This window comes from Myxocyprinus asiaticus, chromosome 39 (genome assembly GCF_019703515.2).
Source record: "Myxocyprinus asiaticus isolate MX2 ecotype Aquarium Trade chromosome 39, UBuf_Myxa_2, whole genome shotgun sequence".
Classification (NCBI taxonomy): Eukaryota; Metazoa; Chordata; class Actinopteri; order Cypriniformes; family Catostomidae; genus Myxocyprinus; species Myxocyprinus asiaticus.
In genome coordinates this window covers 21,302,658-21,326,690 of record NC_059382.1, presented here as the reverse complement: position 1 = coordinate 21,326,690, position 24,033 = coordinate 21,302,658, and the positions used below count along the sequence as shown (strand labels likewise).

The 24,033-nt window shown below is 40.9% G+C and overlaps 1 protein-coding gene across 2 annotated transcripts in view; it reads left to right on the top strand.

The window, feature by feature from the left end:
- The first annotated feature begins 1,246 nt into the window (after positions 1-1,246).
- The window catches only part of LOC127429724 (serine/threonine-protein kinase ULK2-like), a 60,544-nt gene continuing 37,757 nt past the window's right edge, over positions 1,247-24,033 (top strand). For both annotated transcript variants that reach the window (XM_051678843.1, XM_051678842.1), the window contains exons 1-3: positions 1,247-2,556; positions 4,924-5,016; positions 5,172-5,213. In XM_051678843.1, the coding sequence (XP_051534803.1) occupies positions 2,467-2,556; positions 4,924-5,016; positions 5,172-5,213 (225 nt within the window). In that variant the 5' untranslated portion in view covers positions 1,247-2,466. The remainder of the gene's footprint in view (positions 2,557-4,923; positions 5,017-5,171; positions 5,214-24,033) is intronic.

Below are 24,033 nucleotides of genomic sequence, written 5' to 3'. Positions count from 1 at the left end.
AAGTCTCTGTGTAGTTTTGTTCGTTTATTTGAAGGAAAAGTTCAACAAAAAATGAAAATTCTCTCATCATTTACTCACTCTCATGCCATCCCAGATGTGCATGACTTTCTTTCTTCTGTAGAACACAAATGAAGATCTTTAGAAGAAAATCTCAGCTCTGTAGATCCATACAATGCAAGTGAATTGTGGCCAGAACTTAGAATCTCCAAAAAAATCACATAAGGGCAGCATAAAATTAAATCATACGACTCCAGTGGTTAAATCCATTTCTTCAGAATCCATTTCTTGTAATAGTTGTGGGTAAGAAACAGATCAATATTTACAATAAGTCTCTTTTTAAAAATTGTTATTTTATCCCCTTTTCTCCCAATTTGGAATGCCCAATTCCCACTACTTAGTAGGTCCTCGTGGTGGCGCTGTTACTCACCTCAATCCGGGTGGTGGATGACAAGTCTCAGTTGCCTCTGCTTCTGAGACCGTCAATCCGCGCATCTTATCACGTGGCTCACTGTGCATGAAACCGCGGAGAATCCTAGCATGTGGAGGCTCATGCTACTCTCCGCGATCCACACACAACTTACCACACGCCCCATTGAGAGCGAGAACCCCTAATCGTGACCACGAAGAGGTTACCCATGTGACTCTACCATCCCTAGCAACCGGGCCAATTTGGTTGCTTAGAGGACCTGTCTGGAGTCACTCAGCATGCCCTGGGTTTGAACTCGTGACTCCAGGGGTGGTAGTCAGTGTCAGTACTCGCTGAGCTACCCAGGCCCCCAAAGTAAGTCCTGTTTAACTGTAAATTTCCACTTTCACTACCACATTGTTCTTTTGTTTTTTGCCAATTCACATTCTCCGTGCATATCGCCACCTACTGGTTGGGGCTGGTCAAAGGTGGAGTTTTATAGTAAAAAAGGACTTAAATATTGATCTGTTTATCATCCACACTTATCATATAGCCTCTGAAGGCATGATTCCTGAACAAGTGCTATTTTTCTTGGCCATATAGATATAGTTCAACACATTCCCCTAATATTATTTTTCTTTCTTTCTTTCTTTCTTTCTAAAAATTTTGTTTATTTGCAAATTCTTTGCTCAGAATTCGTGAAGAGCTCTGTCGTTGTTTCACGATGTAATGGGACTATTTTTGGCGGTGGAGAGCAACGCCGCACTCGCCTTTCGCGGAGGAACACATTATGATGGTGTTCTCAGAAGAGCCCTGTCATTGTAATGCAGCAAGCTCTGACCACAGTCAAGTTCTCCCAATGAACTGAACATAGACGTTGAACTACTGACACTACGGATCGTGCTTTTATATAATACCGTTTCACGATTAAGGACAGGAAATATTAAAAGTGGACAGGGTTTATTAACAGTGAGTGAGCATCGGTGTTTTCCTGCATTGTTCTGCGAGATCGAAAGCAGGACAGAATGCTGAATAGAAGAAATGGTGTATCCAGCGCGATCATATGGATTTAAAGCAGAATAAAGTACAATATCGTTCCAGAGGAACAGATGACTATTTCACATAAACGCACCGGAACTGTGGAGCGTTCGATCGCGTTCTGATTCTTTTGTGACATCATAACTGACCTGCCATTATTTAAGCGATACTACTTGTCTACATGGATAGATGAACATTCATGTTGGAACACTTCTAGAGCAGTGTATTTTTATATATATATTTTTTATTGTGATTAGCCTGCGACATTCTAATTGCAAGTTTATTTTTTCTTTTTGGCTGGCTATCCATTTTGGCCAGCTTGCGATGGGCAACTCAATGTCCCAACGTGCTGTTATTGAGTTTACAAGGCACTACTACAGTGAGAGCGGGCGTTTGGAACCTCTTCCTCTCCTCTTCAACTGAGCTGACATCATGTAGCTTGTAAACCGTAAAGCTCCACGTTTGGTTGCGTCAAAGTTCTCCAGCTAAGATAAAAGGCAGCTATTTTAAGAAATTGCTTGTTAACTGGGTCAGAGAGCGACAGACAGACTAGTTCGATGCATCCTGCCCTGTCTGTTTTGCAGAATAAATCATATAGTTAAGAAACTTGGGGTTGTTTTCATTTTTACATTGTTTACATATTTAGATATCCTCTTATGTCATACTTTAATGACAGATCTTGACCCAGCAGTCACAGTTTATGGTTCCCATTTGGTTAGTTTTTGGCGAACGAACTCCTAACGTTTTAAGAACGTTGCTGTGAGGTTTTTGTGTCAACCTAATAATAGCTAGGACGTATTTGAATCCAGACAGTTATTATCCAATTCCACTAAAGGACCCGAGATAGTTATTATTTTAAGCATATTATTTCGTCTCGTCTTATTTCGAGTTATTTCGTTGCTGGTCTGGGATGACAGGGCTCTTGAACAGACTGTCGCCTGGATTAACGAGAGTTTGAGGAACTTGTACCCAATAACCCCCTTATCATAAGCTGTTGTATATCACCGGACACCTGCCAGAAAATGGAGACTGTGGGAGACTTTGAATACAGCCGAAAAGACCTAGTTGGGCACGGAGCCTTTGCAGTCGTCTTCAAGGGAAGACACAAAAAGGTAAATAAACACAAGTGTTGCGCATGACTGGCTCGAGAGCCACTGAGTATCACCATTCACTCATGCGTTGCAAAATCTGGGACATGCCAATTTTTTATGGTGGTATACAAGTCTAAGACGAGACAATTTACTGTAAATGACAACATATGTGAAATGTGACGGGTCTGAGATTGAAATTATAAAGAAATATAGATCTGTATAGTCCAATTACATGCACGTTTTGTGTTAAATCTCGTTGTAATAGCCATTAAAATGTTTTTGTGTTTTATGTAACGTCTGCTAGAATAGGTCACCTAGCTGCCAGTGGAGTCATTCATTCATAAAACAGCCTCTGTGAATAAGCCGTCTGACGTCAATGGGAACGTCACGTTTGGGGCGGAGGACAGTGCCCGCATTTTGTGATTTTTGTGTTTTATAGTTATTATTTACATTGCCTAAATACACAAAAATACATTGACTCATGTCATCAGCAAATGTGTAAAAGGATGAACGCTTCACTTTAAAGACCCTTATTTTTATGGAGATGATATGATGTCATAGCAGACTGAATTCATGATCAGTGCATAACCATTTTTCAAGATTGTGATAACCAACACAGAAGCATATGTCTGCTTATAAGCACTTACTTTAATGTGTGCAACAATGCCAAGGGCATTTTAAAGCAGCCAAGTTTCAGTATACAATATTTATTTACAGGGAGGGATGCACAGAAATACAAGTTTCGTCTGAGAATACTTTTTAAAATATTTATTTTAAATGCATTTATAAAAAGGGTATTTAAAAAATAATAATTTTTATGTTATATCCCATTGCCAATATGATATTAATTTATTAATTGATTTAATTTTTAAAGCATTCATGCTATCTAGAAATATATAATTTGACATGTTTACAAATAAAAGCAGGAATCAAAACATTTTGAAACCTGGCATAGAAGAATATAATATATTGTTTGTAAAAAAAATTAAATCTGCCTATTGACCAATGCCGATAATTTAAAACAGCACTAATATTGTCTGATACCGATATGGTCACTGATGTATTGTGCATAGATATAACTAGATCTCTGTTTTATCCCTGATAAAAATGCTCATGTGTATGCACAGAATGTAGTGGCCTAAATCATCATCCTGTGACTATTTAAAGCAAGGGTAATCTGATACATATTTATGATCATGTGCCACATCAAAAGCAGCTGACTCAATACTACCAGTGAGACAACTGTGATTTTCATCCCACAAACATATTCCATGGTTCAGCATCACATTGAGCATCTGCGATTCTTTCCATTTTATAAATGTCAAACATGCACACTCACACGGGCCATGAATTAGCTTAAAACATTTTTGTGGGAAAGCTTAAAGGGACAGTTAACCCAAAAATGTAAATTCTGTCATCATTTAATCAACCTCATGTTGTTCAAAACCCAAATGACTTTCTTTTGTGGAACAAAAAAGAAAATGTTACAAAGAATGTTAAGCACTGACAGCCTTAATACCCATTCACTTTTATTGCATCTATTTTCCAAACAGTGACAGTGAATGTTGACTGATGCTATCAGTCCCTAACATTCTGCCTAACATCATCTTTTGTGCACCATAGAAGAAATGAAGTCAAACAGTTTTGAAATGCCATGTGGGTCTGTAAATGATGATAGAATGTAATTTTTTTCGGGGGTGAACTGTCCCTTTAAGCTGAATGAGTGCAATTTGGCCTCTCGTTCCTTGATTAGATATGATATAAAAAGGAAAAGTCCCATTCTTAAAGGGGTCAGCATAGTAAGGAACTGCGTTTTCTTTGTGTTGCCTTCATCACGCTTGACTGAGCGGATTTTCAGTGAGTCGTTTTTCAGTGCTGTTCTCGCGTGCTGCCAGCGCTTGGCCACAGCAAAGTGTGCCGTAGGAACATCTCCTATTAACCTACATTTACATGAAAAGCATCCAAGCTTCTATTCGTGGATTTCCACTTTGCAGCTTCTCCCGTTAGGGACGCAGATTCTTTAAGCTGGTGTGTGGCCCTATGGAATCCCACCTTACACAAGTGGTTCTCCCAAAGTCTAAAATCCCATTTACTCTGAACTTAATGTGGTACTGTACCATACCAGTTCACAAGTTCAGAACAGATGTAGGATATTGTAAAGATTTGAACAGTGGAGAGCTAGAAAAAGCCTTTTTGAAGCAGATGTTAGTGTCCTCAACCCAAGACTCCATTAAACATCTGACCCATTGTTTGAATGACACATTTGAAGTTCGAGAAAGTAGATGCTTTCGTGGGATTCATATGCAGTCATTGAGTTTAGTTTAGCACATGAATCCCCCTGGCACCCCATACCTTTTGATAACTACTCTCCCTGTATAATATTTGCAGAAAACCGATTGGGAAGTCGCCATCAAGAGTATTAACAAAAAGAATCTCTCCAAATCTCAGATACTGCTTGGAAAAGAAATCAAAATTTTGAAGGTTAGTTTTTTCATATTCTCTTTTCTATCAATGCAATTTCCATGCATTTTGGTAATGTACAGCTTGGTACTACATTGAATCTAAAAGTTTTAATTGTTTGTTGATGGCATTAGCAAGACATTAATAGACATTGTTTATTATTTCTTTATATATAGGAACTCCAGCATGAGAACATTGTGGCACTCTATGATGTCCAGGTAATGACACATTACTTATTAATTATTATTGTCCACTCTTAACTGGCTATCCTCACTCTAAGCACAAATGCTGCTTAGAACCTTTCCATGTTGTGCTACTATTCACCAAGAGCTGGGAGGGCCAATGGGAATTGCCCAGTTCTTATATAAGACCACCACTTACATGACAAGTCACGTGATCTATCAAAGTCTAAGCATGACTGTACATTGCATGAGACCCTTTTTTCAGAATAGAACACACATTATTCTTTTAACACTCATTCTCTGGTGTTGACATCATTAGAGAAGTTGAAAAACAAACTAAATATAGAAAAATACCAAAATTTATAATGTGCAACCCATTGTATACATATTGTATGGATTTTCCACATGCATCAGTGAAATTGAAGACTGATGTTACTGCCTAGGAGTATATATGATTATTTCTCAGGCATTTCCTTGGCCTGAATGCTGCATGCTATGCTGAGAATGTCAGAAGTCAGCCAATTTTATTATTGAGCTAATTCATTCATCAATACTCTGCCTTCCTCCTTTCTACATCCCACCAACAGTCTCTAACAGAGGGAGGGTTTGCCTCCTCTGGAATGGTGTGGGCTGCATAAGCGGAGCTTCACTGGTTCTAAGCCTCAGCTGACAGTACAGGCACTGTTCTGAAAGGGCTTGCATTGACGTCTACAGCAGAATAAAGGCTTGAATGCTGTGTAGCCTTTAATGGTCTGGACTGTTGGTTTAATTGTGGCTGTTATGATTCAGCCGCCTATTGATACCCATGTGATGCCTTCCAGTAGAGCGAGGAGAGTTGTTGAATTATCATGCTCTTCCCACGCTGTATGCTACTTCCTGTTATTATATAACACTCCCACCCGACCTGCAGTGCTGAAGGGGGGCCATAACCTGTGCTGTAGACCCCACATCCTTCAGTTAAGCATGCTTTTCTAAAAAAGTCTTTGTGCCTCTGTATTGCAACAAAGCATCTGCAGTTTCTTTTCTACGTCCTGAAACATACTTAAATAGAAATGCTGCAGTTGAAGTCAGAAGTTTACATACACTGAGGTTGAAGTCATTAAAACTAATTTTTTAACCACTCCACAGATTTCATATTAGCAAACTAGAGTTTTGGCAAGTCATTTAGGACTGCACGACATGAGTAATTTTTCCAACAATTGTTTACAGACAGATTGTTTCACTTTTAATTGACAATATCACAATACCAGTGGGTCAGTAGTTTACATACACTAAGTTAACTGTGCCTTTAAGCAGCTTGGAAAATTCCAGAAAATAATGTCAAGCCTTTAGACAATTAGCCAATTAGCTTCTGATAGGAGGTGTACTGAATTGGAGGTGTACCTGTGGATGTATTTTAAGGCCTGCCTTCAAACTCAGTGCCTCTTTGCTTGACATCATGGGAAAATCAAAGAAATCAGTCAAGACCTCAGAAAAAAAATTGTGGACCTCCACAAGTCTGGTTCATCCTTGGGAGCAATTTTCAAATGCCTGAAGGTGTCACGTTCATCTGTACAAACAATAGTACGCAAGTATAAACACCATGGCACCACGTAGCCATCATACCGCTCAGGAAGGAGACATTCTGTCTCCTAGAGATGAACATGGTTTGGTGCAAAAAGTGCAAATCAGTCCCAGAACAACAGCAAAAGACCTTGTGAAGATGCTGGAGGAAACAGGTAGACAAGTATCTATATCCACAGTAAAACGAGTCCAATACCGACATAACCTGAAAGGCTGCTCAGCAAGGAAGAAGCCAATGCTCCAAAACCGCCATAAAAATGATAGACTACAGTTTGCAAGTGCACATAGGGACAAAGATCTTACTTTTTGGAGAAATTTCCTCTGGTCTGATGAAACAAAAATTGGAACTTTTTGGCCATAATGACCATCATTATGTTTGGAGGAAAAAGGGTGAGACTTGCAAGCTGAAGAACACCATCCCAACCGTGAAGCATGTGGGTGGCAGCATCATGTTGTAAATCTCAAGACATCAGCCAGGAAGTTAAAGCTCGGTTGAAAATGGGTCTTCCAAATGGAAAATGACCCCAAGCATACCTCCAAAGTTGTGGCAAAATGGCTTAAGGACAACAAAATCAAGGTGTTGGAGTGGCCATCACAGAGCCCTGACTTCAGTCCGATAGAAAATTTGTTGGCAGGACTGAAAAAGCGTGTGCAAGCAAGGAGGCCTACAAACCTGACTTACACCAGTTCTGTCTGGAGGAATGGGCCAAAATTCCAGCAACTTATTGTGAGAAGCTTGTCAGTCTGGGTTTTTGTGTGACAGGACCATGACATCATTATCCTGTGTGTGTCTTGTTTTGTTTTCTGTCACTGTGTGAGCGCATGGTTTCAGTTGTTATTTCCTTGCCGTGTGCTCCTCTGTTGGTCTCATGTTTCATGTTCGGAGCATGGTGTCTGGATCCTGACTTCCCTGTCTGATTCAGTTTTGTTGGTGTTGGGACACTCATACTTCTTGTTCTGTCTGTTATTGGCGTGAGTGCATTGCGCTTGTGTCATCTTGAAGGCATGCACTTGCGTCAATAATTTATATCTGTATCTTGCAAACACGGGTGCGCCTCGCTTTGCACTAAGCGCCCGGGTCGCGAGCTGTCTTCATGTTGTGCTGAGGTTCAGTCTCTTCGGTTTGAGGTGTCGGGTTTGTGTGTGGCCAAATTCTCGCACAGGTGTCCTGTCTCGTTTTGTTGCCTCAGGCTTTGTCTAGTATGGGAATGTGTGGCATTGCTTCGTTTGGCTTTGCTACGCATTCTCTCATCTTGTCTGTCGGTTGGCATGAGCGTATATTGCCTTATTGTCTTGGTGATGTGCGCTCATGCCATTCACGTGTTTGTGTCTTGTGAGAGCATGTGGCTTTGTTTTTGTTTCTGTGTTGCAGCGTGTCTATCAGTCTCGTGTTATACCCCACCTCCTTGTATTCCCATTATTAGTAAATCTGTCTCACCTGCCTTGCATTTAACCTGCCTTGCATTTTTCTCCCTATTTACAGTTGCAATCTAAATTATTCAACCCCCCTGACCAGCAATACATTCTGGTGATGTGAATTAAAACACATCAACTAAAACCTCAGTAAACATTCAAAGTAAGTTTTTAATACACATTTGAGTGATTTTGAGAACAAAGAGTTCAGTTTACCCAAATTTTTAAATAAAAAATAACTAATTCTCTCCACAAATGTGATGTCAAAAATATTCAACCCCCAAAGTCAATCATTTGTGGAGCATCCTTTATCCTTAATAACAGCAAATAAATGTTTCAGGTAAGTGTTCTCAGGCTTTGGACACCTCTCTATTAGAATTTGTACACATTTCTCATGAGCAAAAGCTTCCAGCTCATTGACATTCTTTGGTTTCTGTGCTGCCACTGCTTCCTTGAAATCCCAACAAAGGTTTGCAATGGGATTTTAATGATGGACTGAAAGGGCCATTTAAGGACATTCCACGACCTATCCCTGAATCAGATTTTGGACAACTTGGATGTATCCTTGGTGTTATTAACTTACTGGAATGTCCAGTGATCACCGAGCTTCAATTTACACACTGAAGGCATCACATTTTTCATGCCAAAATGGCCTGATACCTGAAAGAATCCATGGTGTCAGTCACATAGTCAGGATAGCCGTTTCCTGCAGCTGCAAAACACCCCATAACAGGACTGACCCACCTCCATGCTTGACTGTGGGGATGGTGTCGTTCTTGTCATCACCTTGACATCTTACTCCAGATGTACTGCTGACTCATGGGTCTAAAACTCATTTTCAGTTTAGTGTCATACGTCTATAAAACCTTCTTCCAGGACTCCACAGGTCTTTCCAACTTCTTTCCTATTACTTCTTGAATATTCAAGTCAACATTTCCCTTGGTGAAGTTTTGCTTTCTTCCACACCCCAAGAAGGTTGCTGTTGTACCATATTTAAAAAAAATTATGAGTGGTGCTGCCAAATTTGTCTATTGGAAATTGAAGTGCCTTGGAAATTTACTTTTAGCCATGACCTTTCTTGTGTAATGAAATAATCGCCTATTAGCTTTTGAGACAGATTATTTTTAATTGCATTTTTTGCATAGAAATACATTTTTGCTTACAATGCTAAACTTAAATTTTAAAACTTAAATAAGTGCCATTGCAGACTGATGACTTAATTTTGTTTTAAAACAATTACTTGTGTAGCCTAACATATTTTAGAAACAGCTACATGCAATAGGGGTTGTATAATTAAGACATGGCTGTATTTAAAAAAAAATCCTGCTATTTACAAATATTAGATTATATATTCACACTATAACTTTGAATGTGTCACTCAACTGATATAGATGTAAAGTTTACAAATTCTGGGTCATCAGAAAAGCTTTGTAAATCCTTACTGTCTTGGGGGGGTTGAATAATTTCGATTGCTACTGTAAATCTCTTCGAGTGTGCTGTCCAGTGGCAGTTCGTCTTTTTTTGCATCTTATGATGGTCCTGTTTCACTTTACCTTATCTAGTCTGTCAGTTCCAGTCGGTCCTGGTCCCTATTCGTCCACCCCAACCCTACTCCATTCTGCTCTACGTTGGACTGTTTTTCCCCCCTATGGGGTAGTTTATGTTGGATTTTGTTTATTTTTATATTAACAAATACCTTATTTTTCACTCTGCGTTTGGGTCCTGAGCCTCTGTTGATTCTCTGACATGTATTTCGAGATCAGTAAAGCACACAAGCTGACACGTGAGAAGACAGTGTCATAGAAGTGACATGAGATGACATGGTTGTTTCAGAAAATTAGATTTTCATTTCTCATTTTGTATTTGGACACTATCAGTTAGGTTTAGGCATTGGTTAGAGGGAAGGATGTCTGTTTTGTTCACCTCTCATTTGATTTTAGATCACTATTGGTTTGGTTTAGGTTTAAGGTTTAGGGAAGGGAAGGGAGATTCATTTTACTCATTTAAACTTCAAATCTAATATTCACCATATATATATTTAATCTGATTACGAAACCATATCACTTGCTTTTGGGGCCCCCTGCTGGACATTTCACTGGGAAACTGCAGCCAAACGTGTAATAAGGCATGTAATTTTGTTTTGCAAATATGTTGTCAGAATCACGTAATGTTCATAAGACCAGGCTGCCCCCTTCAGTGGTAAGTTTTCTCTAACATCACAGTAACGCAAGAACGTACATTAAAGGAATAGTTCACCCAAAAATGAAAATTCTCTAATCATTTACTCTCATGCCATCCCAGACTTTTTTCTTCTGCAGAACACAAATTAATATTTTTATAAGAATGTCTTAGCTCTTATGGTCCTCACAATGCAATTGAATGGTGGCCAGAACCCTGAAGGTCCAAATATCTCTGCATAAAAGTAATCCACAAGACTCCAGTGATTTAATCCATGTTTTCTGAAGCGATCTAATAGGTTTTGGGTGAGAACAAACCAAAATATTACTCCTTTTTCACTGTACATCTTACCATTGCAGTCTCTAGGCACGATCGTGAATTTAAGCTCATTTACACATTTAGTGATGCATGCACAGAGGGCTAGATGGCACCAGGAAGTGTAATCAAGCTTGAAATCACAATCGCCAAGGAGGCTTCTGTCAAGATTTATACTGAAAAAAGGAATTAAATTTTCTTCTGATCTCACCCAAAACCAATGAGATCGCTTTAGAGGACATTGATTAACCCACTGGAGTCTTTTGGATTACTTTTAAGAGATATTTGGACCTTCATATTTCTGGCCATTATTCACTTTCATTGTGAGGACCTACAGAGCTGAGATATTCTTCTTAAAACATTTATTTGTGTTCAGCAGAAGAAAGAAAGTTATACACATCTGGGATGGCATGGTGGGTGAATGATAAGAGTATTTTCATTTTTGGGTGAACAATTCCTTTAAGTACAGTATGTTAAACAGGGCATACAGTTGTGCTCAAAAGTTTGTATACCCTGGCAGAAATTGTGAAATTTGGCATTGATTTTGAAAATATGACTGATCATGCAGTCCTTTTATTTAAGGATAGTGATCATATGAAGCCATTTTCGTATCACATAGTTGTTTGGCTCCTTTTTAAATCATAATGATAACAGAATTCACCCAAATGGCCCTGATCAAAAGTTTACATACCCTTGAATGTTTGGCCTTGTTACAGACACACAAGGTGATACACACAGGTTTAAATGGCAATTAAAGGTTAATTTCCCACACCTGTAGCTTTTTAAATTGCAATTAGTGTCTGTGTATAAATAGTCAATGAGTTTGTTAGCTCTCATGTGGATGCACTGTGCAGGCTAGATACTGAGCCAAGGGGAGCAGAAAAGAACTGTCAAAAGACCTGTGTAACAAGGTAATGGAACTTTATAAAGATGGAAAAGGATATAAAAAGGTATCCAAAGCCTTGAAAATGCCAGTCAGTACTGTTCAATCACTAATTAAGAAGTGGAAAATGCAGGGATCTCTTGATACCAAGCCAAGGTCAGGTAGACCAAGAAAGTTTTCATTCAAAACTGCCAGAAGAATTGTTCGGGATACAAAGAAAAACCCACAGGTAACCTCAGGAGAAAACAGGCTGCTCTGGAAAAAGATGGTGTGGTTGTTTCAAGGAGCACAATACGACGATACTTGAACAAAAATGAGCTGCATGGTCGAGTTGCCAGAAGCAGAAAAAGGTGAAGGTTCTGGAGTGGCCATCACAGTCTCCTGACCTTAATATCATTGAGCCACTCTGGGGAGATCTCAAATGTGTGGTTCATACAAAACGACCAAAGACTTTGCATGACCTGGAGGCATTTTTCCAAGACGAATGGGCAGCTATACCAGCTGCAAGAATTTGGGGCCTCATAGACAACTATTACAAAAGACTGCACGCTGTTATTGATGCTAAAGGGTGCGATACACAGTATTAAGAACTAAGGCTATGCAGACTTTTGAACAGGGGTCATTTCATTTTTTTCTTTGTTGCCATGTTTTGTTTTATGATTGTGCCATTCTGTTATAACCTACAGTTGAATATGAATCCCATAAGAAATCAAATAAATGTGTTTTGCCTGCTCACTCATGTTTTCTTTAAAAATGGTACATATATTACCAATTCTTCAAGGGTATGCAAACTTTTTAGCACAGCTGTATAAAGTATGTGATGTATCTCTGCTCCAAAAGGTCTTTGCACACTACAAGCTGTGGGCATTAACAATTCATCTCACTGATCTGGTACTAAGGCTGATCATTCTTAAAGATTCATTATTTATGTCCAGCAAAGGACTTGTTTAGTTTGCGTTGGTGTGAGAAATTATACAGTTTTGTCTTGGCTGTGATGGTTAGTTCCAAACACAATGATCTGTCCCACTTGGCCCAAGGGGTGTTTTTCTCCCTTTGCTGAAATGGAGAAGTAGGTGTCAGTGGTGGTGACGTAGCTGCTCCTCACCTGTTTTGGTAGACTCACATGCTTCTTTGCTCACTCAGTTAGACTACCATAAATAAATACATTTGTTTGTGCAATGCTGAAATCTATTTTGGCTAACTGCTTTCTAAATCACGCAGCCCATCTGACTGAGGTGGGAGTTCATGCAGCTTATTTTACCCTGGAAGATTTGAGTCTTCGCTTAATACCTTGTTTCAGCTGTTCTTCTGTCACACAGATATCGGAATCAGGTCAAACATCCACATGGGCTTGTGCAGATAGAACATGTGAACGCTAGTTAGATTGTTATGAAAAATATGTGTCGTTGTATGTACCCTCATGAGTGCTCATACTGTGAGTGTCACATATGACCTGAAATATACTTGCTATGCTAGCTCAATTTCTCATATTGTTTGCATTGTCAGCTGTGCCACAAGGGGTGCTACATCTTCTTCAACGGTCAAATTTGTCCTCCATGTCAACAACTGTCATGGCCATAACAGTTTGTAGAGAATATTTCTGTGCAAGTTAGTTGAAGTTTGTGCTTTCGTAGAGTATGTTTTTAGCAGTGGTGATATCTTTACTATTACATGGTAAGCACAGCTTCTGATTTCATAAGAAATGCAGCAATGATGAGTTTAATACTCTGTATGTACAAATAATCTATATAAATTACAAATTATTCTTTGCGCATTTCAATATTTAAGCGAATAAAAGTGTAAAATATCACATCACTATTGTGCTGTTCATTCAGGTCACGCAATCCTCTTTTTTTTTCTACATGAATATGTCCATAGAAGTCAGCTAATTCTGGGGCCCATAGAGCATTTTTGAAGCTGTGCTTCAATGGGAGTCTGTGGCAGATACCTGTTCTATTCAAACCAAAGGTGCAAAACATCGATGTTCATTGGACCGAGGCTCTAAACACGTAATTTTGGGTCCCAACTGGATGCAGCGCTTCTCTCTTTTTTTTTTAATTTTTAATTTTGATTAATTCTCTGGGAGTCTATGGGAGCTTTTGCACACTGTTTGCATTGGATCTGCATCTGATTGCCTATTGGACATTGGGCTTTCAATCGAAGTATTTTTGTCCCACCAGGAAGCACAGATTTGATTGGTCGATCTCTCAAATGGGTGGGACTTGGCAACTGAAATTGTGATGTATGTGATTGACATACATGACATTTCATACATGACAGTGTATGAAATGGAAAAGCACTGCTGTTAAGCGCAGAATGTCCGGCAGCTCGGAGATACACGCAGTTATTTGCAATCTAATGTAACACATTTATTTCAGCTTTCATAATTGGATAGTTTGTCTAATTTGTAGTTTGAGCAGCTTGGGACTAACATTGCAGACATCAAAAACAGCCACTGGTTTCTTGCTTAATGTTCAGTCTTGCATTGGGCACCTTTTTTTAGCTATTAAAAAAAAAAAAAGCAGAATAATTTTGCACTCATAACAAAGTAGGACCATCTGTCTGTCAAAACCAATGGTACAGCTGCAAACCGTTAGAATACTAAATAAATACTTTTCTAATTATACTAAAGTAATTCAGTAATTGTACTAAAATGTCAGCGGCAGCCATGTTCTTCTTTGTGCTGGTCTTGTTGAGTGCTTGCAAAATTTGGTCGAAAGTGTCTTAGCATCTTTTCCCTCTGGATTAAATGAACTCGCAGTTTATTTGCAAATATGTCATTTGATTAATTTACTATAAACACTATAAATATAAGACAAGTGGATACCTGCTTGATTGCTTCTCAAATCATGGGAATGGACCTTTTTACCTTGGTGGTATTGCAAAGAAAGAGCTGCATACTTCAGAAGAATGTGACCTTTATGTACCACATTTCTCCTGATGGCAGCTCGAAGCCCTGGGGAATATTGTTGGAACACTCTCCTGAGCCTAATTACAACACTGTAGACTGTTCACAATCCACTGTCATTAAAGACGTTTGGAGGATTTACTTTTTTGTACCCTGCCAGAGGTGTCTAGTTAAAGCGGAGCAACTGGGAGTACTTGCCCTTTCCCATTTCAGCACCGCTTTGAGAGACGGCCCTCTGGTCCCACCATGCCACACCGAGCATATGCAACACGGTACCGCTGTGAGCCAGGCCTACGGTCTCATCCCACATGAGGAGGAAATGTGAATGAAATCTAGTTGTGAGTAATGCCAACGTCAATGCGAGTTCACATATATGTCCACACATACAGATAGAGATGTTGGAGCATTATTGAGTCTTTCTGAATGGAGGTCTGTGATGGAGCTGGAGATATCTCCACAGCTGTTTTAATTACAGGCTTGCAGTGAGGACTGTGCAGCTCCAGTCAAATGCTATTCAGTGGTGTTCCTGTGCAGGCAGAGGGAGGCTGGAGATCTGATGTAATAACAGGGTGTTCATTCTTTCTTTCTGTATAACACTGCTGGTCTTCTACGGTTCTCTCTTTAAAAGGATAGTGAAGGGAAAATGAAAATTCAGTCATCATTTACTCACCTTCTTGCCATTCCAAAACCATCTGACTTTCTATCTTCACAAAAAGGAGAAACTTTGAAGAATGTACTGGATTCTCTATTCCATGCAATTACAGTAAATGGGGACTGGAGCTTTCAGGTTTCAAAAAGGATGCAAAAGCACCATAAAAGTATCCTAAATGTGGTGCATTGTATTCCAGTATGATTTTTATGCTGTATTCCAAGTCTTCTGAAGCCATACAATAGCTTAGGGTAAGAATCTGACAGAAATGTAATTGGTTATTTACTGATAATTGGCACCGGATAATTGAGCCAGTGAGTTAAACTGAGAATCGAATGAGTCTAATTTGTGAAAGAGTTATTCAGACAGGTTTTCAGACTGGATCAGCTGATTCAAGAAAATATCCGACTTGTTCTGATTTATTGAAGAGAATGATTCATTGACAAATCAGACATCGCTACTTCTCTCATAAACTCATTATGGAGAGCTTGGTCAAATGTCATGATTTTCATGAATAACGACTTAAATTTGACTCTGTTCCTCACACAAAGTAATCGTATGACTTCAAAAGACTTGGAATATAGTGCACAAGTCGTGTGGACTACTTTTGTGGTGCTCTGTGTCTTATTCAAAGCTTGAAAGCTTCAATCCCCATTCATTATAATCGCATGGAACAGAGCAACCAGTACATTCTTGAAAATTTCTCTATTTGTGTTCCATGGAAGAAAGTCATATGAGTTTTGGAATTACATGATGGTGAGTAAATGATAACAAAATATTAGTTTTTGGGTGCACTATCCCTTATCATTTAAGCCCAAAGTATACTTAGATCAGACGTGAACGCTCAGTGAATACCAATGCAAATATGTCACAAGAGACCGTGTGAAATCCACCCACGACTCGTGAAGTTTACTGGATGTGTTGGATTATAGTTTATTATAGTTGTATTATATAGGCAGATTATAAGAATTTAAATATTTATCTTTTTTCACACCAAAAGTGATCGTATCGCTTTAGAAGACATTAATTTAACCGTTGGAGTCGTATCGATGACGTTTATGCTGACTGTCTGTGATTTTTGGAGCTTCAAAAGTCAGATTATCTACTTGCATTTTACGGACCTAGATATTTTCTATTTTTCTTCAAATGTGTGCTGGTGAAGAAAGAAAGTCATACACACCTGGGATATCATAAGGGTGAGCAAATGATGAGAGATCTACCCCTTTAAGAAAAGGGGAAGTGCTGATCAGTTGTTTTTATGTTGCAAAAATAAACATTTAAATGTGAGGGTTGTAGAGTTACATGGTAAACAGGGAAATTTGTAGTGAAGGATAAGGACTGGAGGGATTCTGGCATGGATATGTGAAATGGGATGGGATTCTACTAATGTGAAGGGGACGGGGTTTTGAGGGAGGGTGGGAGGAGCTGGGTTTGTTTATGAATCACATATGCATCAGGCAGTCATTTGTGGAAGCTGTCTCTCACCGTACCAAAACAAAACTTGAACTTCCTGTTATAGAACACTGTGTCCCAGTGGAGGACGGTTTGACTTGTTGTCTTCAGTTTTCTGAGAAAACTGGGAGTGATGAATTCAAATGAAGACGATGGGTGTGGGGACGAACGAAGACAAAAACAGCATGGGGAACCTGCTATCAATTGAGAGCTGCCTGTAGGAACAAATATCTGCCTTGCTCTTTAAGTTCATTGACACCTATTGTCATTATGTAGGATAATAAATCTATTCATGCACATTATAGATTAGTTAGCTCTGCAGTCAAAGGATGTACTCTCTGTATGCCCACTGCCCAGAATTAAGGAAGCAAACAGAAGCTCACATTTATTTCTCATTCATTTCTTTCCTCAAAACCACCTACATTGCAAAAAGTGTGGGCTGTCTGTTTATTTACCAGCTCTACGTGGGCAGTAGACACAAGAAAACATGCTTATTTGTATCTTATCTCTTTCTCTATCTTATATCAATAAGATTCATGGGCTTGCATGAAAATGTGATTTGTTGTTCTTTACCTGTTCCTGTTGATAACCATACTCTTTTGTGCCACACTCACAGTTTTACCTCCAGGGAAGTTGCTTTTCAAATGTCCTGAGAACATCTTCATCTGTATGGTCCACACAGTCAATGACACCCCTGTGAAACAACATAGCTTTCTCCTTTCAGCCTTAGGATGTTGTGTTCTCTCATTACGGCTGGGTATTGATACAGATTCCCCGATTCAATTCGATTACGATTCACAAGCTCTCGATTCAATATCGTTTTATATGGGTTTATTTCAGTTATAATGTCCCTTTTGCTTACATATAAAAGAAATTCTCTCCCAGCTAATGCTGTTAATTATACTGGGGACCTTTCAACTAGGTTCATTAGGAAAATATTAATTTTACTAATTATATTTTATTACTTTTTCATCATTTTGGTCACATTTTGTCTTTTTAAATATGGACAAATTAATGTATTCACTTTAATCACATAGCATGAAATTTGGTTGCAAATGCGAGTGATTTCCTCTCATTGTAGTGGAGGGTTGCGCACTGAGTGAAAGATCGATCATGGGATTTAAGAATCGATATTGAGATTGTTCAAATGAAGATCATGATGCATCAGAAAAACAATATGTTTACCCACCCCTTCTCTCATTATGCACATTGCTAGAAATAGTTCAGATTTCTAAGAAGACCACATCAAAATGAGTGACTCCAGCCAGGTCTCCTAAACAACCAAATTGGCCCAGTTCCTAGGGAGGGTAGAGTCACATGAGCTCCTCGTGGACGCTATAATGTGGTTCTCACACTCGGTGGGGCGCGTGGTGAGTTATGTGTGGATGCCGCGGAGAATTGCGTGAATCCTCCACACATGCTATGACTCCGCGGTAACGCGCTCAACAAGCCACATGATAAGATGCATGGATTGACGGTCTCAGACTTGGAGGCAACTGCGATTCGTCCTCCGCCACCCGGATTGAGGCGAGTCACTACGCCACCATGAGGACTTAGAGCGCATTGGGAATTGGGCATTCCAAATTGGGGAGAAAAAGGGGAGAAAATAAAAATATTATAATTTTTTTTATATATTTACATTTTTGTATAAACTTGATACTGAAGCACTGGTACTTTTAACATCACTACGATGATAAAAACATTTGAGGCTTTACTGAAAACATTTGGGGCTTAAGTCCCAGTAGCCCATCCCAAGCGCCGCCCTTCTCAAAATAGTTTGTTGCAATAAATGGTATTTTAGTTAAAAAAAACATTAAACTGTTTTACAAAAATAGTATTGTTTTGTTAAGTATGTGCATAGTTTAAACTTTCCTGTTATTCTCCATACTCCATACTCCACTCTGTGGCCAAGGATGCTAGCGAGCTGCCAGATATGCAAGCTAGTTCTAAACACACATTAAAGGAATAGTTTACCCCAAAGTTATTGAAAATTCTCTCATCATTTTCATCATCCTCATGCCATCCCATGTGTATGACTTTCTTTTTTCTGCTGAACACAAAGATATTTAGAAGAATATTTCAGCTCTGTAGGTCCATACAATGCAAGTGAATGGGTAACAAATTAGGGGTGTGACGATACACTTAGCTCACGAGACGAGACGATACACGATACTGGGTTCACGAGAACGAGACGAGATAATATTTTAACACTATATACACTTCCGGTCAAAAGTTTTGAAACACTTCTTCTTTAAATTCTTTATTATAATTTTTTTTCTTCACATTTTAGAATAATAGTAAAGTCATCAAAACTATGGAATAACATAAATGAAACTATGGGAATTATGTTGTGACTAAACAAAATCCAAAATAAATCAAAACTATGTTATATTTTAGCATCTTCAAAGTAGTCACCCTTTGCCTAGAATATGCAGAAATGTACTCTTGACATTTTCTCAACTAACTTCTTGAGGTTTCACCCTGGGATGCTTTTTAAACAGTACTGAAGAGGTTCCCATCTATGTTGGGCACTTATTAGCTGCTTTTCTTTATTATTTGGTCCAAGTCATCAGTTTCAAAAACGTTTCTTTTTTTATTTTTTTATTATTATTATTAAATTTTAGTTTTATAATTAAATAAATTAATATGCTGGCACAATTATATTTTTGTCTACAAAACTAATTTCAAACATTTAAGCATATGCCTTCAGATCAAAAGATTTTTAAGATCATGAGAAACATTTCAGTCAAGTGTTTCAAAAGTTTTAACCAGTAGTGTATATGACTGGAAAAATAGTCTTTTATTCGACTGAAAGTCACAAAATGCAAAACAATGCAGGTGCATTTTGAAATGTTTTAACTAATCATCTTGTAATGATGTCACTTCAGTTCTACTTTCTGAGTATGAATTATCATATGCAGTAAAAGACAGAACAATATGCAAGCACTGTAAAAGGTTTTGCCACAAACTCAACTGATTTGCTTCTCTCCTGTATGATTTCACTTGAGTCTCTTCAGACCTGGTTGATTTTAGTTGAGAGCTGCGGTGGTTCTGTAGGTGTCTTTGCATACTGCTTGTGTTAGCCGCGGTGTACGGCACTATTTTCTTACAGTGCTTGCATATTGGCTGTGTCTCATTTGGAAGGCTGTGTCCTCCGGAGGACGCATTTGTCGGCCGCATACGTCATCGAGGCTGTCTTGTTTAATTTGTTTAAATTTGTTTTATTTATTGGGAATGCAAAAAGGTTAACAATTGTATAAATGTAAGTGCATATACATAAAAGGCATTGACAATAGATAACAAATAAGAAAAAGAAAGACAAAAAAATAAATAAATGAAACGAGACAGCTTCAATGATGTATGTGGCCGATAAATGCAACCTCCGGAGGATGCAGCCTTCCAAACGAGACACAGCCTTTGTTCATGTCTTGTCTGTCACTCTGTCGCCCTTTATTGTTTCCACCGGGTATCTAAAATGCTGCCACACAAACGATTTAAAAGTGGTGGAGGCATCTTTTATGCTAATTTCACCCTCACACTCCATCATGCTGATATCGTGAGACAGCTTTTCACCTCAGCGAGAAATATTGTCACGTTTTAATATCGCGAGATCTCGTGACATGAGATCTCGTCACATCCCTAGTAACAACATTTTGAAGCTCCAAAAAACATATAAAGGCAGCATAAAAGTAATCCATACGACTCAGAGGTTTAATCCATGTCTTTAGAAGTGATATGATAAGTGTGGGTGAGAAACAGACCAATATTAAAGTCCTTTTTACTTGTGTACGTGGCGCAACCCTACTTTGAGAGTAGGCTAAATTAAGTTCCTTAAGCTCTCAATATGTGTGTTCAAAGTTAAGTGTTTGGTAACTGATCTATTTTTGTAAAATATTTTGTCATTTGTCATCCATTTAATCAGTTTTTTAAATGTTGTATATGAAAGATTTCATCACGACTGCTCATGATACATGTTGTTTGGCAAAAGCCCTAGTGGAATTTAGTCTCCTGCCAAGACCCAAGTAAAAAACTGCAGAAGAAAATAAGGGTGGCACTTGTGTTTGGACAGCATGTGGTTGTGGTCCTATGGCTGTTTGTTGTTCTTTTACAGTCCACACTTGGTCAACGCAATCTCTCTCATTAAATGGCTTGTGATTTGTGCATCTCACACACAGTTAGACCATTTGGCCTGAACAGAGTGACATAAGGATAGGTCAAGTTCAAGAAACGGCTGATAAAATGCGAGGCTGATATGCAATTGCGAAGTCATTGACGTCCTACTGCCCATCGACACCCCCGCCCCCCCTCCCCCTGGCCCAAGCTGCTCCATTTCCCTTTCTCCTTCCCATCCCCCACCACAGCCAGCACAAATCAGCCCATTATGTAATCGTACTGACAGTCACAACGAACAACTAATGCAGTGCCCCTTGTAGCCCCAAGGCTGCATTGATCCCATGTTCCATAAATGGATCTACAGCAAATTTAGGAAGGTGGGATTGGCTGGGTTCAGACTGTGGAGAAGAAGGAACGATTATTGAGGAGGATCAGAGCCTTGCTTACAGGAGGAAGGTCTTGTAAAGTCAGTCAGGTCTACTCATGCGGTCAACTGGACTCAAGAGACAATTCCTGTCTATGGACTTTAGTCAGGGTAGACACCAGGGTCATGGAATTACCAAATGGCAATTAAAATTGCCCATAGATATTTAAATGTGGTTGCCTCAGTTCCTCAGTTTTTTGTTTTGTTTTTTTTGTTTTGGTCTGTGTTCTTACATGTGGTATATTTAATAATATTCTGTTCTACTTCAGTGCCTCTGCAGAGAATTAATGACCTGTGGCTGTTAGTTTAGTCATTGTTTCAGAAGTTTCTATATGATTAAACATCCTGTTACTTGCGTAACCTCCGTTCCCTGTTGGAGGGAACGAGACGTTGTGTCGATGTAGTGACACTAGGGGTCACCCTTGGGAGCCCGAGACACCTCTGGTCTTTGATAAAAGGCCAATGAAAATTGGCGAGTGGTATTTGCATGCCACTCCCCCGGACATATGGGTATAAAATGAGCTGGTATGCAACCACTCATTCAGGAGCCGAGACAAGGTCCGGCCATTTCAGCGGGTAGTTCAGCGTTGTGGCAGGAGGGACACAACGTCTCGTTCCCTCCATCAGGAGGGGCGGAGCTCGAGGTGCCACACCATATCGTGGCCGTGCTGAGTCTAGGGACATCGAAGCACTTACCTGGCTCCTTGTGACCACCCCTGGAACAGCCTGAGATGGGGGAGGAAAAGGCCTGTCCTCGCAACCCATGGAGACTGTCACATTGGGGGCAGATGTGTGCCACAGCTGGGCGCGCAGGAGCGGGGAGACTGCCACTGGAGCACCAATCTTGCAAGGGAAAAAAGGTGGACGGTGGTCGTGATGACGACCGTGCACACCGGGTATGTGATCCAGGGAAGGGGGAAACCGCTCTTTTGCTGAACTGTTGGGTACCGCAGCCACTTGGGCATGCGGCAAAATCAAATGAAAAGGCAACAAAAGATTCTCCACCCGGCCCTCCACTGGGGATGAAGTGGTCTTACTATCAGCTCCAATGCAGTGGGTTTCATCGACCCTGGGTCACCCTTTTCAGGGGCGCTTTGACGACCTTTGTGGGTTCTTGGTGGCCGGCCATGAGACGGGTGGCATCTGCTTCCTGCGGTGGGCTCCATGCTGGGGCCGAGCCGAAGGGGCGGGCTGCGGTGGAGCTGGTGCAGTCACCGCAGGGGGACGCCCTTGGTGATGAGCAGACGGGGTGCGGGATCTTGAGCCGCACCAGGGCAGGATATGCTGGATAACCTCCGTCTGCTGCTTCACTGTCGAGAACTGCTGGGCAAAGTCCTTGACGGTGTCACTGAATAGGCCAGCCTGGGAGATGGGGGCAGCAAGGAACCATGTCTTGTCAGCCTCACCCATCTCCTGGACCACTAATGTGGACATCGTCTGCCCGAGAGACCGCGCCGTGACCTCCGTCGCTCGGAGAGCGAGGTCGGTTGCCGAGCACAGTTCCTGCATTAGATCTGGGGCGGAACTACAATCGTGCAGTTCTTTTAGCACCTTGGCTTGGTGGACCTGCAGGAGAGCCATGGCGTGCAGGGCAGAGGCGGCTTGTCCAGCAGCGCTGTAGGCTTTGGCCTCCAGGGACGACGTGAACCTACAGGGCTTGGACGGGAGCTTTGGCCGTCCACGCCAGGTGGCGGAGCTCTGCGGGCATAGGTGCACCGCGAGTGCCTTATAAATCAGGGGAATCGCCGTATAGCCCCTGGCCGCCCCGCCATCGAGGGTAGTGAGGGCAGGGAAACTGAGAAATCGGGACTGGGCAGTAAAAGGTGCATCCCATGATTTTGTCAACTCCTCGTGCACTTCCGGGAAGATAGGCACTGGAGTGGGACGCGGCTGCTTTGAGCGGCGCCGCGAGCCCAGGAACCAATCATCGAGCAGCGAGGGTTCAGGGGAGAGCGGAGTGTTCCACTCTAGCCCGATGCTCGCGGCCGCCCGGGAAAGCATGTCCGTCTTCTCTGCATCTGCCTGTGACTGGGCAATCATCCCCGAAGGGGGGAGCCCAGCTGAGGCTTCTGTGTCCGACTGGACAAGCCCGCTCTCCGATGCTGCGCTCGAGAGCTCATCAGTTTCGCGGGCTCCGAACAAGAGGTCGAACTCGCCGTGAGACGAGCCGGCGGACTCCAGAAGCCCGATCGGGGCAGACGAGTGTGCTGGGAAATGGGAGGTCCACGGGGGGATACCCGACGGAGGCGGTCCCATTGGGGTCCCCAAATCACCCCCAGTGCTAGCTGCGCTGGCCTCAAACCCGTAGGTAGAAGGACCAAGGCGGGGAGCCGGTCATGTTCTCGCAGTGAGAACATGAACCATCCACGAACGCTGCCTCCAAGTGGGTCGCGCCTAGACAGGAAAGACAGCGATCGTGACTGTCTGAAGTTGAGAGGTATTGACCGCAACCAGGAATAACACACAATCGGAAAGGCATCTTTAAAAAGACGTGTCTTTAAAAAGACGTTCCGTGTGTGCCACTCTTTTAGAGAAATATACTCTTTCACGAAAATATACTCTCTTTTTTCTGCCGAAGCGCCCAGGGGCGTTCTCTGCAGTGCACCAGTGCAGAGAAGGGAGAAGCTGCTGAAATGCACCATCAGATCCAGCAGAGGTGAACGTTCAGCTCCGAAGAGAAAATCTGAATGAGTGGTTGCATACCAGCTCCTTTTATACCCGTATGTCCGGGGGAGTGGCATGCAAATACCGCTCACCAAATTTCATTGGCCTTTTATCAAAGACCAGAGGTGTCTCGGGCTCCCAAGAGTGACCCCTAGTGTCATTACATCGACACAACATCGAGTGAGTGACAGATAGGGAACACATGAATGCCCACCTAAAAAATGAATTCCAGGGAGCAAATATTTCCCCCTTATTACATGGCTCTCTGGAATACTCTATTTTGATTGGTTAATC